The sequence below is a fragment of the Ictalurus furcatus genome, chromosome 15, assembly GCF_023375685.1.
Source record: "Ictalurus furcatus strain D&B chromosome 15, Billie_1.0, whole genome shotgun sequence".
NCBI lineage: Eukaryota > Metazoa > Chordata > Actinopteri > Siluriformes > Ictaluridae > Ictalurus > Ictalurus furcatus.
Window position 1 is genome coordinate 14,832,618 of NC_071269.1, and position 15,871 is coordinate 14,848,488.

A 15,871-nucleotide genomic window follows, 5' to 3' on the forward strand; every position below is an offset into this window, starting at 1 on the left:
CACACACACACATATATATATATATATATAAAATTATACCATACACTTTTTTTTATATATATAAAATCTGATTAAAACAACTTTGAGGCAGTAATTATCTAAAATGCCCATGCATTAGATTATTAGCTCAGAAATAACTCAGCCAATGAATATAGTGTAATCTAATTTTCACAAAAATAGAAGTCTACTATTATTTCATTGTGATAAGAAATGATTATAATAAAATGTCAGTAAAAAAAAAATAAATTTTTTTTCCCTACTGTCTGAAGTTTTCAGAGACGTTGTGTCTTATGATGAACACATGACTGGTTCAATGCTAATAGCTTCCATCACGTTGTATGATAAGCATGAAGTTCCTGAAGGCACAGGCTTCATAATCTCTTCTTTTATGTCAACTCTTATCTAGGCTTTATATGATTCCACAGGGTTGAACAAAGCCCTAGTAAAAATGAAGAAAAGCTCTCTCCAATGGTAGACAGAGAGATTTTAATCGCAGAATTACCACATCTCCACACAACCACACGACATCTCCAGTTCTACAAGTGGCTGCATAGAATACAATATTGCTGCTGGGGTGTTTAGCAGCGGAGCAAGTGGTCGACTCTCAGCCAACTATTTTGTTATCTCGCTAGTATATAATCATAATCAGGCAACAAAATGAATAAGGTGCAGTTGTCTATTCAAAATAAAACATTTTAGTGTTAACCATCAACTTTCTTACTGAAAGGAAAAAGCAATAGAAAAAAATAGTTTAACCTTTTTGAGTTTTGAACAGTTGCAATTAAATTTGAAGTCCATTGGAGTAGGTGTTGTGTTGTAAGGCTAAAGGCATTATGAGTTTGGTGAGAGTGGTGTTTATGGCAAGAGAAAGAATGCATTAAGAAAAGAGAAAATGAAGAGGTAAAAGAGGAACAGTAGAACTGCTTAAGAAACATTGAGGTAAAAACTATTTAGAAAGCTCTTTATTTGCAATTTGGATAGGTTTTCCTAGTATGTTTAATTGGTATTAATCTTCTCTCCTTCCATTAAAGCATCTCACAGGAATTATTTTTTTATTCTCCCCATTCTGTCATATCCAAAAAGTACACACCATCACAAAACTGCAAAAGAGGAAAAATGTCACAAAGGAAAGAAAAATTAAGTAATGAGAAGTCCTCAAGTCCATGTGTCCCCTGTTGAGTAGGGAACTCAGAGCGATGTGATAAAACATAGCCACTAGAAGGCACCATCACTTTAGCCGCTGCACAATGACTGCGTTCAACAGGTTGGCCTCCTTCAGTGTCTGACTCTCGTCTGTCAGCTCCTTGTTGGGGAAAGTCGTCATGAGGACAAACTCCGCTGCAGCCATGGCTGGCCGAGCGCTTGCCACAAACTGGCGTATATCAGAGACCCTGAAGGGAAAGAAACAGGTAATAAAGATGCTGTAATGGCTTTGGTTGATTCTGGAGTTGACCATATTGAGCCGATACAACAGCGCTGTTGGATTCTCTAATCTGATTGGTCAGTAGATCCGATTGTAATTCAAAGCACGTTTATATTAATGTCCTTGTTCTACTACATTGTTGTTTCTAGAAGAAAACTAATTCACTTGTATGGTGGACACCAAAATAATAATTTTAATAAACGTGAAAAAGCTTTCTGTAAGGACGTGCTTCTTTAGGGAAAGCATCTCATTTATCAGTGCTTTGTAATGTTTCAGTAAATTTTCCACCATGGGAGAGACAGAGGCCCTGGCACTTTCCACTTCCTCTGAAACATGACACACTGTGCCATGTTTCACATTGTTTTGTCTAACACAAAAAAAAAATTCAAGGGAGGGGGGAGGGGAAAAAGAAAAAAAAAAAGCTTCACATGTTCCTTCAGAGTTTTATTGATTTACGGTACCAGCAGTGCCATCATTGACCTTTTCAAGGGCATGAAGAGAAACACAAAACAAAACTTGTGGTTCCAAGTCTGCAAAGAAGTTTTCTGTTTCTGGCAGCTGCCTCAGTCAAACACAACATCCTTGTGGCAGCACGAGTTTGTGAAACCTCATCCAATTAAACCACTCTGACAGTCTCATAACTGAACATATGGATATATGGACATAACTACCACTGAATCCATCCATGTGCCATTTTGTAATAAGTTGTAATTGTTCTTTTCTTTTGGCATTGGTTTCTCTTTCTGGTTTCCATTACTGTTTTATGCACTATTTTAAATGAGATCTCTAGAATGTAATGCGCCTGACTACTTATGCAAGTGAAAGCCAGTAAGTCTGGCTGCGATAATTGAGGCAGTAGGTTTTTGATGCTGTACCTGTGGGTGTGGTTAAACTTCTGCACCAGTCGTCCTCCATCGGCCAGTCTGATCTGGATGCTGGTGACGGGCTGCGACTCGTCCACGCTGATATGCGCACAGGCCTGAGCCTCGATCGCAGCCTGAAGTGCCTGATCCATTCTTGGAACAGATACCAACTCTGGAGTGGCACTGAGAGAGGGATTTAAAGAGAAAAAGAAGGGAGAACACAATATATTCCTCCTTGTTAACTAAATGCTATAAACTCTAGAATTATTGGCACCCTTAAGTAAAATAGGCAATTTTTATTACAGCATGCACAAGTTATGTAGTTGGTATAAAAAAAATGTAAAAATAAAATAAAAATAAAATAAAAAACACAGTTAAAAATAACATTTAACACAGTCATATCATAACACAGGGTTATGATAAAAAAAAATTTTTTTAAAAAAAGGGACAAAAAAAAAAAAAAAAGTGTTGGGACTCAGGATGATGAGAGAGAACTGCACAGTGTAACTTGCTGTCAATTTTCAAAATGAGACAGCACTTCCATAACAAAAAGCTGTTTGGAAATTAACTTTTTTGCTTGAAAGTAATGCTTTCTGAGATCAACCCACAAAACGCAGTGTCTAAACTTCAATCACTGACACATACTGTACATTTGGAGATACTGTTTTTCCTCACCAGAAGAGACTTCACAATGCTAAAAGGTAAAGATGCCCAGAACATAAGTCATTATAGCCAATAATTACACTACTCGTGAAAACACTGGGTTAAAATAAAACTCTAAAATCCCAGTGTCCCCATATGTTCAGCTCAAAATATCACTCATTGCGTTGCAAGTGTTGTTGCTTTATATAATCAGAGTGATTATTATGTAGCAACTGAACTTTGAACAGAAAGTGGAATGTACATAGAGCACTTGCTCACCTGCCCAGTTTCTGTCCCTCCCCAGTAAAAGCCCTAAAGGCAGGCTTGGATTTGGTGAAGTCTTCGTCCCTATGGTCCTCCATATCCAGATTCACTTGCCCACCACGAGCACGCTGCCTCAGCTCCAGAGGAATCTCCCTGAGACATAAAGCGAGTTTACATGTTGTCAGAAGCCAGCTGTAACTGTAGAAGAACTTTAAGTAAAAGAACAAGTGAACATAATTTGGTCAATTTTTTTTTTCCAACAGCCCAAACTCACCCCCTGCGGATGGACTCCAGGAAGAGGGCATTCGCAGGATCACTGTAATTTCTGAGCTCTCCATCATCAAGGCTGAATCCTGACTTCCACAGCTTCAGCACCACATGTACCTGTATCACGGTAACAGTCACTAAGGTTACATCAGAGACTACCCTAATTAAACCTACTCACAAGCTCTAATGTAGTTTGGGAGCTTGTTGGCTCACATCTTGAGTACTGCTAGCGGATCTCCTGTCTCCAGCCACGTAGGCAGACGTTTCTTCTGGTGCTGCACCCAGACGATAACCACCTCCTACAAACGCCTGCAGGAGAGGCACAAAATTACAAGACACCGTCAGGAAGAACACAGAGTCTGAATCAGAAACTAAGTGAAGAGGTATCAAGACTATAAGCTGCAACAACAAAGCAACACAATTAATACAAATTTACAGTTGCAATCAAAATTATTCAACCCACACTGCAAATCAGGTTTACTGTCAAAATTTAGACTTTCAGCTGTTTGCAATGAACAAATCAAACAAAATCAATTGAAATAGTTCAACACAACGAATGCTTCAAGTGGTTTCCTCAAATTCAGCTGAAAATGCAACTTATAATGATTTCTCCAGTCTCAAAATTATTCAACCTCCTGAACAGAATCACAACAGCACAAATATGCAAAACAGGTGGTGTCTCAAACACACCTGATGCAACTAATCAAGGGCTTCATTAGTTGCACTGGGTGTGCTTGAGCTGGAACACATGAAATACCTGAAATGGCTAGGGGCAGAAAATACATTAAATACCTGGACGGGACAGAAAAAGGAAGCCATCAACGGCTGCAACCAGATTTCGGAGAAGGCAGGGCGTGAAAAACGCTCGAGTGACTGCAAAAGACCTGCAACAAGACTTGTTGGAAACAGGCACTGAGGTTTCAGTGAGCACAGTAAGAGGTGTATTAAACGTAGAAGGTTTCCATGCCAGTACTCCAAGATGTAGCCCACTATTGACCCAAAAGCACAAGAAAAGTCAGGTCAAAATCATAAATAAGCCACAGAAGTCTTGGGATTCTGTTCTGTGGAGCGATGAAACAAAACTGGACCTTTTCGGCACAATGGATCAGCGGTATGTCTGGAGAAGGAAAAATGAAGAAAGCATGGTGGTGGCTCTATGATGCTCTGGGGCTGCTTTGCATCCTCTGGGACTGAAAACCTGCAGCGTGTGGAAGGCAAGATGGATTCATTGTAGTATCAGGAAATCCTAGGAGAAAACGTCTTGCCGTCTGTGAGGAAGCTGAAGCTTGGGCGTCATTGGACCTTCAAACAGGACAATGACCCCAAGCATACCTCAAATTCCAACAAGGCTTGGTTGCAGAAGAAGTCCTGGAAGATTCTACAGGGCCATCACAGTCACCTGGCTTGAGCCCCATAGAAAATCTCTGGTGGGATTTGAAGAAGGTGGTGGAAGTTCAAGTGATACGCAAACCCAAAAATACCACTGAACTGGAGGCCATTGCTCATGAGGAATTAGCTAAGATTCCTCAGGAACGCTGCCAGAATCTGGTGTCTGGCTATGCATCTCATTTGCAGCAGGTCATAACAGCAAAAGGGTGCTCTACTAAGTACTAAAGATGAGTGCCATGAAGGGGATGAATAATTTTAAAACTAGAGAAGCCATAAATTGCATTTTCAGTTGAATTCGGGGAAACCACATGAAGTATTCATTGTGTTGAACTATTTCAATTGCTTTTTTTTTATTATTATTTGTTCATTGCAAACAGCTGAAAGTATATAAACTGACAATAAACATGATTTGCAATGGGGGTTTAATAATTTTAATTGCAACTGTAAAATAAGAGTTGGCAAGAAATTTCACTATTAGTCTGAAGCATGCAGTGGCACACTACTTCACTTTCACTTCTATCACTTTATTTAGAATAAAAAATACATTTGAAGGAAATAGAGTGTGTTACATTTATACCATGTTTTGATTTGTAATCATTCCTTTTGTGGTCAATATCATAAACAGTAGAAGCACAATGTACTATGTAATGCTTGAATTATGCACAATATATATTATATTACTCAATATTCATTTCTTGTTTATAGAGCTGGTGTGTAAAAGCAATATCACATTCATACATGCTGAATGATACAAATAGTGAGATGGATCAGTGCTGTCATATTAAATATAAGCACTCTTGGATAACCGCTTGTTCAATCAAATAAGTGGACTAGAATTAACTGTTGTAAAACATAAAATATTATTTTGTGCTACTTTGGGCAGATGTCTGTAGTATGCATGTATGCCAACTTCGTGGGCTGAAAATGAGCATAGCTATAAATGAATGATTAATCTACGACACAAATGTTTCCTCCCTTTAAAACTTCGTCATGACACGAGCAGCCAAGCTATCTGAATCAAGTAACTTGTAAGTAGTCACAATCTACGATCATACCATGACTATTATTTTTTATTTTGGACTAAGACTTCTTTCCAATTTTATTTTGCAAGTTACTGAACACAGAAATCAAACCAATTTCCCTACTGATTAAAATATATGTAGCTAATATTTACCAGCCGAAGAACCTTTTCAAACTTGCCAACAAAATATAAAAACAATATTTGCAAAATGAAAAACGAAGCACGGATCATGCATTTCAAAAATGTTCAGTAAAAAGTATCACCTCTACTACTAATGTTGCTACTAAGTGTAATTACTAAGTGTAATAAATGGAAAGGTGACAGACAGGCGAGGGAGTGTTTAAATACTGAATACGTTAGCTGAGTTGGTTTTAGTTTTATTTAATAGTTTTAAAATAAGCAATTGGTATTTCATTGTTTTGGATTTATTTAACTTCTCTAAGCATTCTGGGTAAAACTGAGGAATGGCAGTGTAAAATATCTGCCCCTCAGTACGTCATGACAAGGTTCTAGTTGTATTTGATTTTTTTTTTGGAGGGGGGAAGTCACTTGAAACCCTCATTTCCAACTGTTTTGATGGGTAGCAGATCCTTTGCCAAGCAAAATATCATGACAGCAATGATGCCTGTCCAGTGCTTAAGTATTTTTTCTCATGACTAGTAACTTTTTCCAACGTATTTGTTTACTTCAATGTTTCTGGCTGTGGTGCTGTGGACATGTGCTCCCTATGTTCTCTGGTTTTTGGTGTATTCTTTGGGGTGCTTCCTTGATGGTTAAATAAGTTTGTCATGTATCCTCGACATGCCAATCTTCTCTTTGCATGCTTTGCATACAACCATGGTTTGCCAGTAGTTCCATGTTGTGAGCTATGCTGCGTTGTTACAAAGCAAAACAAGGAGGAGGTGTAAGCTAAGGAATCACATACTCTTGGTTTGTTCATTTCTCTGCCAGGGAGCTCCAATCAGTTGGCTTTCGGTCCTTGTTCTGCATTCAAAATGGTGCATTATTTATGTTGGATGTGAACAAGTGCTACCCAAAAATGCTATTTGTTAAATAGTAAACAGTGAGTATTTTTAGTGTCAGTGATGATGCTGTGTTAAGAAATATATTACTGTTTGTTGTTACTTGCCTAGTGTTAACAACTCATGAGTATATAATACCTTAGCCTTGCTAGACTCTCCAAGCCCTTTGCCTGCTTTGTCGACTGGAATGGCCCCGTGCTCCTTAGCACCCTTGAACAGGTCCTCAACCACCTCATTTGTGCTCTTCTTCTTGGGTGGACCAACAATCTGCTGACCACTGCGTTCTGAACCACCAGCAAAGAATCTGTGGGATAAGAAATCGACCATCAGTGAAGAATAACGCTGACAGCACACTGTAGCAAATTCTCCACCAGGTAAGAGGTCTCCAGAGATTATCGTCAGCAGAACGTGCTTGCATGGGGTATTTAAAAAAAGTGCACCCACCTGCCAGTGGTTTTGTATAATAACAAACTGTTTTGAGAGAAATTCATTTTCCACTGGAACTATTAAACACCTGGTTTTGGACTTTAGTTTAATATCAAAACACGATTTACATACTGGACTTACTACAAGCCATGTGTGGAAATACTCAACTGACAACAGTTCATATACGCATACTGACCTCTGACCTTCTTCATCGCTCTCTTCTTCATCTCCATGTGTCAAGTCTCTGAAGGAAGTCACTCGGTGTTCACTAAATAAGAACATGTGTCAAATAAGCCTGTGCAAATATTAAGACAGTTAAGGCTTACAGCTTGCAGAGGGTTGCAAAATGACTGGTATCACTGGACCATGTGGCAAAAGGACAGATGAAAAGAACAGCAAATCTGCAAACCCCTCCAAAGACGAATATCAAGTAGTCACAAGAGTGTTTGGAATCACATTCTAATTATCATAATTTGTTAAGTGTTATATTCGACACTTTGTTGCAAGCTTATTTCTTTGTTTTAGTCAAAATTAACCGATGTTTACTCTACAGTATACAGTCCCCTCCAAAACTATTGGAACGACAAGGCCAATTTTTTTTTTTGCCGTAGGCTGAAGACATTTGGGTTTGAGATCAAAAGATGACTATGAGAAGAGGGTATAGAATTTCAGCTTTTATTTACTGGTATTTATATGTAGATGTGTTAAACAACATAGAACATATAAAATGTGATATCAGACCACCCTGTTTGGAGGCGAGCAAAAATATTAGAACACGTGACTGAGGTGTTTCTTGTTAGATGAATTGTTTAACTTTAAACAATGAATAGCTCTGATCATCTACTGTTGGTTTTAGCCTTCGGTTTCACCTGTGAAGACAGTATTTGTTGTGAAAAAGGATAAACCAACAAAGATAAGAGAACTGTCTATGGGAGAAAAGCAAGCCATTTTGACGCCGAGAAAAAAAAAAAAAAGGGAAAATCGATCAGAAGCATTGCACAAACTTTTGCCATATATATTTGGAATGTCAGACACCGAATGGGTCGGCCAAGGGAAAAAAAAACCAACAACTGATCAAAGAAACATTGTGTGAGCTGTGAAGAAAAACCCCAAAACAACAGCCAGTGACCAACAACCTCCAGGTGTTCACTCCAGGCAGGAGTGAAGGTATCACAATCAATCATTTGAGGAAGACTTCAAATGCAGAAATATAGAGGCTGTACCACAAGATGCAAACCACTCATCAGCAGTAAGAATCAGAAAACCAGATTGGGATTCGCAAAGAAATTCAGAGATGAGCCACAAAAGTTCTGGAACAAAGATTAACCTCTACCAAAGTGATAGGAAGTACATAGCGTGGAGAAAGAAAGGATCTGCTCATGATCCAAAATATACAAGCTCATCTGTGAAAAATGATGGCGGTAGGATCATGGCTTGGGCTTGCGTGGCTGCTTCTGGAACAGGCTCACTGATCTCTATTGATGATGTAACTCATGATGTTAGTAGCAGAATGAATTCAGAAGTTTACAGAAACATTGTCTGCCAATTTAAAGAGAAATGCATCCAAATTAAATCAGGAGGAATTTCATCATGTAGCACAATGACCCAAAACACACAGGCAACACAACAAAGGACTTTATCAGGGAGAAAAATTGGAAGGTTTTAGAATGGCCAAGTCAAAAACCAAACCTTAAGCCAAGTGCACATTTCAGCTCCTGAAAGGAGGCTGAAGGGAGAAGCCCCCAGAAACAAACAACAACTGAAAGAGGCTGCAGTAAAAGCACCACAAATGAAGAAACCTAGTGATGAAACTTAGTGATGTCATTGGGTCACAAGCTTGATGCAGTCATCACCAGCAAGGGATATGCAACCAAATATTAAGTGTTATTTACTTCAAGACTTATTTGTTCCTATACTTTTGGGGAACAAAATGGGTGGTCTGATACAAAAGGTTCTGCTTTATGTTGCTGAAATCCTAAACTCTTGTCTCATATCCATCTTTTGATCTCAAACCCAAATGTCTTTGGTGTATAGCACTAACAAATGAATTGGCCTTGCTGTTCCAATAGTTTCAAAGGGGACGGTACTTGTTTACTGTTAGACAAGTTAGGCGTATGTTGATAGATTTTATTTCACATTAATGAACTCAAAACAGTCCCTGTTTACTTTGACAGAACACGAGGGCGTCACACCTTTCAAGTGGAAAAAGTGAGTAAAACATGAGAAGCGGGGAAGGTGGTCAGGCTTCCAGTAGTGACAGTTGGGGAGTGCAAAACACCTACACGACTGTCAGTCATTCAAGACACACGTGTTGATTGGCTCTCCTGCCATTTTTATTGATAGGGGAAAAAAGACGACTCTTTTGATCATTTGTTGAGCGATAACTTGCATCCGTGCAATCCGATGTAAAAATGCAGATACCTTACACAAAATGTGCAAACGTGGCAGGTCTGGAGAAGTTCAGAGAAAACCTGAATTACACTATTTGTTCCACCCCACTTCCTTTAGTTTTGTGCTGGAGCTATGAGAATATAGTTTGTATAATGTATTGGAAGTCAAGCTCACTCAAAATCTTTTCCATAAAGACAAGTCAAGTTCTTGCTGATGACATTTAGGACATAATATGGCTTACCAAAACCTATAAAACTATAGTTTCTCACAAAACAACACCACAGGGTATTATTTACATTCTCAGAAGACACACATAGTATGTTGCCAGGCTTCCATCGTCACAAAGTTACAAATATGGAATTGTTGTAGAAAGCTTTAAGTTATGTGGATGATGTAGTACTACTTCGAACTAAACTTGTTTAGAAAATGAGCTCATTTTAAGCATATGTTTACAGAAAAGGTAAGCTAGATGGCCATTACTGGCCATCCAAATAGATCGAGGCGCGACAGATGATGACTGAGGAAGTTAGTTGTGTGCTTGTCCTGTCAGGTCTATGGAAGGCACATATACATATATATCATATTATAAATAATTTTATAAAGTGTGTTCCTGCTGTACATGTGTGGGCAGTGGTGCCAATAGGGGCGGTGGTGGCTCGACGGTTAAAGGTTCTGGGTTACTGATCAGAAGCTCAGGGGTTCAAGCCCCAGCACAGCAAAACTGCCACTGTTAAGGGAATTGCTCAAGGGCCGAACAGTGGCAGCTTGGCTGTCCTGGGGCTTGAACTGAACCTCCTGATCAGTAAGCTGGGATATGTGAAGAAAAGGATTCCACTGTGCTATAATGTATATGTGACAAATAAAGGCTGCTTCTTCTTCTATTGGTTAGTTACATCAGATGTATAGATGTGCAAAACTAAGAAACAAACAAGACACAAAACTTGCAGATCAAGTATAATTGAGGTACGTGGGCAATTATGTTTTTTTTTTTTTTTTAAATAGATCATTCCTTTAACAAATGTGGACAAAAGCTGATGTGAACATAACTGTGCTGCTGCTTTACCTTGGGCCTGTGGATCTAGGGCCCGGGCCACTTTCTGGCTGAGAAATGGTAACAATATCATCATCTCCTCCATCCTCAAAGAAACTGGCCAGGGCAAGCTGAGGAGACATGAACACCAGCGAAACAAGCGCTTCATTAATGAGGCGTAAAGGCAATGTGGCTGAATCTGACGTTAGCAATTCAATAGCAATTCACATCACTAACAGCACAGCTGATTATAAATCGTAAACGAAATAAATAATAATAATAATAATATTAATATTAATAATAATAATAAAGCAAAGCTTTGATCTTCTGTATTCGACAATATCATTCAAGTGTGAACATTTGTTGTATGTCATGAACCTAACAAATTATTATTGCACGTTTAGTGACTCGTCACTGCAGTAGCTAAAAGAGCTATCAATCTATAGCGCCTGAGATGTACGTGACGTCGTTAGATAACTAGATAACGTGAAAACGTCTGTGGTAGATTTAATTTATCACGCCAGTCAGGGTAATTATAATGATAAAGTGTTCAGACTCGGGGTGTTTCCCATCAACAGTGACTTGCACAATTCACTAGCCGGTTAGTTAGCTTATGCTAGCTAATTAGCAGCCTAGTGAGCATGCCAGCTTAAAATGAACTTCTAATTTACAGTCAGATGTACTGCATGCAAAGCAACTTAAAGTCTGCTTCACCTGCAAATCCCAGCCAGCTGATTCGAGGAAAAAACGGGCTCTTTCCTCTTCAACACCGGTAACTGCAACAAAATCCCTCACCGATTCATCTTGCGACGCCATTTTGATGTGTGGAACTGCAGTTAGGTCCGACTGCTCGATGGGAAACAGTGGACTGAAAACTTTGGTTCCGCTTTAGGTATTAAATAAACGTTCCACAGTGTCTGTACTACAAGAATAGTCCAATATAACAGTAATAGACAGCATCCTCGAGGTTTCTCTTGAAACAGGCTCTCCATAAATGCAAATACATGTCATTTTTGTATGACTAAAGCAAAGGTTCTCAGAGTTTTGCAGCCAGGAACCAATTTAACTCTGAAATAAATTCCACAGTCCCCTTCAGTACAGATTTATTTAATGAACATTATTTAAATGTACGGAAGCCCTAAGCGGCCATGCATTATTATTATTTTTTCCTTGTTGTTTTCTCGTGATCTTGACATAACAAAAAGTTGTTTCTCGTGATATCGACTTAATTTTCCTGTGTACTGGACATCCATCGTCCCGAAGTCAATTGTGTTTTTGAATGGGTTTTATTTTTGTTTTGTCTTTTTTGTTAAATGGCTGAAATAAGGTCTGTGGTTAACATAAGCTCAATATATGTTCAGGTTTTATACCACGACATAAAATACATCAGTAAAACATATACATCATTGTATTCCTGAGCTTTCCACCCACAGAACACATTAGGCTGAAGTTGATGGTTTAATGCGTGTATTTTGAATTATTGTGGTTTACCCATTCAACTCAAGGGACCAGTCAAACTGCTTAATAACTGTAAGAACTCAATGACAAATGTAATGACTTTAATCATTGTTGAGTTGTGATTTTCACAACAGTGACTAAATTTACAAAATCGCAGATTTGCCTCACGGACCTTTGGGGTTCATCGTCGGATCCCATGCATCGTCGATTCATCGTCGGATCCCATTCGGAGAATCATGGTATTCATCAATGAAAATAAACCTAGACGCGCCAGATGATGACTGAGGAAATTAATTTTGTGTTTTTCCTGTCAGGTCTATGGATTGCACATTTATAAAAATTATATCTATCACAATCTGTATATAATTTTATAAAGTGTGTCCCTGCTGAAAATGTACATATGTAAATTAGTAAGAAAGTAAAGTTTAAAATGTATGTTTTTTTGTTTCTTTGTTTCTTTGTTTGTTTACATTTTGTGGCAGAATATCTAGCTGTAGTACTCATATACGCCACTAGATGTCAGTGTAAGTTCGAAATAAAGGTGGACAAGCGCCAGGAAAGCTGTCGGGTCAATGCGGGTAATATCCTCTTAGCCAAATATTTGCCAACACTACTTTTGCACAAAAGTGCATGTTGTCTTGATGAGAGAATAAAGTGAATCCAGCTTTGTCCCTAGAATGTTTTGGAAAAGTGTTTATGAACACTTATGAAACATCTCTGCTGAAAAAAACAACAATGGAAACCCTCACAGAAATTGTAATTACAATGGTTATTTAATGGTTATAATAGGAATTGTATTGGTTTTAATGCAAACTGTAATGGTCCCTGTGGGTCTCTACTGGTAATTTATTGCCTTCTATTGGTGGCATGCTATGTCTAGTGGATACCATTAAGGACAAAATAATGATAATGGTAATGGTTGTAATGATTAGCTGATGGTCGGTAATGGTATTTGTAGTGGAAACCATTATAATTTCTCTGATGGTTTCTATTGTTTTTTCAGCAGGGATACTTTTAGAGTGTTATTGAGGAGTGATTTGCAAAGCAACACCAGATCATAATATTCTGTTATTTAAAATAGTATATTTTTGTTGCAGTAAGCTGCCAAAAGCCAAATTATGTACGCTACTTTACAAGAAGTACCTATTTTTCCTGTATAGGCCCTGAATGGATCTTTATAATTAGCATATGGTCTTCAATGACATGCAAGATTTATTTGGTAATTAAATTCTCAGTTGACTTTTTTTAGTTCATACTTTTGGTCTGCTTTCATTTAGGGTAACAGTTTCTTACATGACTTTTGCCTACCAGCTAATAGTGGTGCCAGTGCGATTTAGTCTTCCCAAAAGAGAGCAACGCAGCAGCGATTTAATCATTTAGTCTGTCCAGCTCTCTCGGCTCCTCATCTGTACACTCTGCTCAAACAGACAAGGTTCCAGCAAAGCTTCAGCTTTCACACTTAATACTGCGGGCAATGCCATTGTGCTCATCATCTTGTAGATTTCTAATTATCCAAGCTGAGTCTCTGATGTAAATCAGCACAATTGCTTTGTACAACTACACTGCATTCTGTAACTTTGAGTCCAGTGTTTGTTGTCTCCTGTTTGAAAGCCATTGAAAAATCGTGGGTGTGAAATGAAGCTTTTGTTTTTAGGAGCCAACAGCAAAACCTTTGAAAATGTTGACTTTTTTTCTTTCTTTTTAAACTGTGCTAGCAATATCCCCCTGTGAGAGAGCCCAGCACACAACTGCTTGCATCTCATGAGAATAATTCAAATACAGCGCCCACAAGCAAATTAGCACCAGATCATTAAACACATCACAAATATTTCAATATAAACATACTGAATGTGTTTCAGGAAGGACTTGTCTTTTAAGGTTTTTGTTGAAATCTGGATAGCAGTGGTGGTAAAGTACCCTTTAACACAATCAGGATATATCAGTCTTTCAAAGTTCTTTTCCTGATGAGGTAAAGAGGAGACACAAACACTAAAAGCCAGCTGGCTGTAAAAGAAACAAAAGAAGAAGAACAACAAAAATCTTCTCTCTTACATTTTACATGCCTCTCTATACACTCTGTGTGTGTGTGTGTGTGTGTATGTGTGTGTGTGTGTGTGTGTGAGGGTGCGCGTTTATATGTAACATTTAAAATCACACCTATAAGAAGCTCATAAATCTGAACAAAATAAAAGCAAAATAATAATAAAAAAACTAGTAGACTGATTATAAATAAAATTTCCTCTGCTCTTGTCCCTTATTTACAGTGTACCACGATGAATAGTCAGTGTCTTCTCGGTGTGAGATTTGAGACACAGCTATTGATAAACCCATAAACCCAGTGTACCCTGGTGTGAGTATATGAGAAAGCAATCTTCACAGCTTTGTCTTGGTCTTTGGATGAGGGTCTGGAGTTGGAAACAAAGAAGAAGAAAAAATCAACCACAATGCCTGAGAGTAGAGGCCTGTTAGGATTTGCAACTAATGTAGGAAATGCTGCCAGACAGAGACACTCTGCTCCCAAAATACTGTGCGAATCTGTCTAAATGAGGAAGTCTGAGAAACTGAAATAACAGAACGAGTTTGACCACAATGAGGTGAATAATGAAGTCTATGGTTGATCCCAAACACTCTACAGCTATGCTATTGTAAAACACAATGAAGTTACTATGAGTATACTGTGGTTTGGGCACCCGGAATTTTAACTATTTTAAAATGACATGTTGTATGTATATTCTCACAGGAAACAGAGCTCTTTAGAGATTGTTAATTTTTTACGTACAATCAAAATATAGTTTCCAATCATAAGATTTTCAGTCTGTCATTTGCAATGGCACCAGAATGGCTTGATGAAGGAGTGGTGAAAGGCAGTGAGTAAAAGTGAGTGGCTTCGATTAATCTGACAGACAGAGAGGAAGATCAAGAAGTAGACCAGTCAATCTAGACCTTCCTGTAAGATCTAAAGCCAACAAGCACAATGGCCTCCATCACACACACTCATACATCTCAAGGACATGTAAATGCACACAGAATGGAGGTAAACGTGACTGCAAACTGGTAAAGCATGGCAACACACATATCTTTCATCTCATTTAGACAGTGAGGCTGCGATTCTCTAAACAGGAAATCGTAAACCATGCAAGAGAGAAGAGGGAAGCATAATTATATCTCCTGCAAAGATATCACACACGTCCCCCTAGTCCCTGTTGGGGTACGTTTTTATGGTGGATGGCTCAGAGGATAAGGCTGTAAAATGCACTTAGGACCATTAAAACTGGCCACCACGGAAACATCAGCAATGATTTTGAGCTGATTATCCAAGTGGAAATCATCTGTCACGTTCACTTGCTCTTTCTCTCGTTCTCTTGCTCACATACACACTCAATGTCCCACACGTCTTAACCTCTGAGCACAGTTTTGCTTTTGTGTGTTAATCCCATTCTCACCTTCATGTAATTAATGTCTTCTAGGCAACATTGCACACCCAAACTCTTGGCTATATTCTGAATAGATATCAGGAGAAATCAGGTCTGATGTGTTATCATTACTAACAGAAACTCCTTAGAGGTGAACGTGAGAACCAAGTCAGGAAACTAGATCTCCATAATAATGGTGCATCCATTCAAAAGGCAGTAAATTTATCAATATGTATGAATAGTAAATATGAAATGTAAGGCA

The 15,871-nt window shown here is 38.5% G+C and overlaps 1 protein-coding gene across 1 annotated transcript; it reads right to left on the reverse strand.

The window, feature by feature from the left end:
• Positions 1–475: 475 nt before the first annotated feature.
• On the reverse strand, positions 476–11,612 carry nsfl1c (NSFL1 (p97) cofactor (p47)). Its single transcript, XM_053643973.1, has 9 exons — positions 11,453–11,612; positions 10,772–10,869; positions 7,514–7,585; positions 7,030–7,195; positions 3,673–3,768; positions 3,467–3,576; positions 3,208–3,345; positions 2,299–2,469; positions 476–1,391 (listed from the first exon to the last, which is right to left on the reverse strand). Exons 1-9 carry the CDS (start codon positions 11,552–11,554, stop codon positions 1,229–1,231), a joined length of 1,116 nt encoding a protein of 371 aa, XP_053499948.1. The 5' UTR covers positions 11,555–11,612; the 3' UTR covers positions 476–1,228.
• Positions 11,613–15,871: the final 4,259 nt, after the last annotated feature.

Excerpts from the sequence above, each read along its gene's own strand:
- nsfl1c (XM_053643973.1), bottom strand. The coding sequence starts at position 11,554 with ATGGCGTCGCAAGATGAATCGGTGAGGGATTTTGTTGCAGTTACCGGT. Across the intron at positions 7,586-10,771 it reads CCTAGATCCACAGGCCCAAG|TGAACACCGAGTGACTTCCT; the intron begins GTAAAGCAGCAG and ends GTTCTTATTTAG. Across the intron at positions 3,769-7,029 it reads GAGAGTCTAGCAAGGCTAAG|GCGTTTGTAGGAGGTGGTTA; the intron begins GTATTATATACT and ends CCTCTCCTGCAG.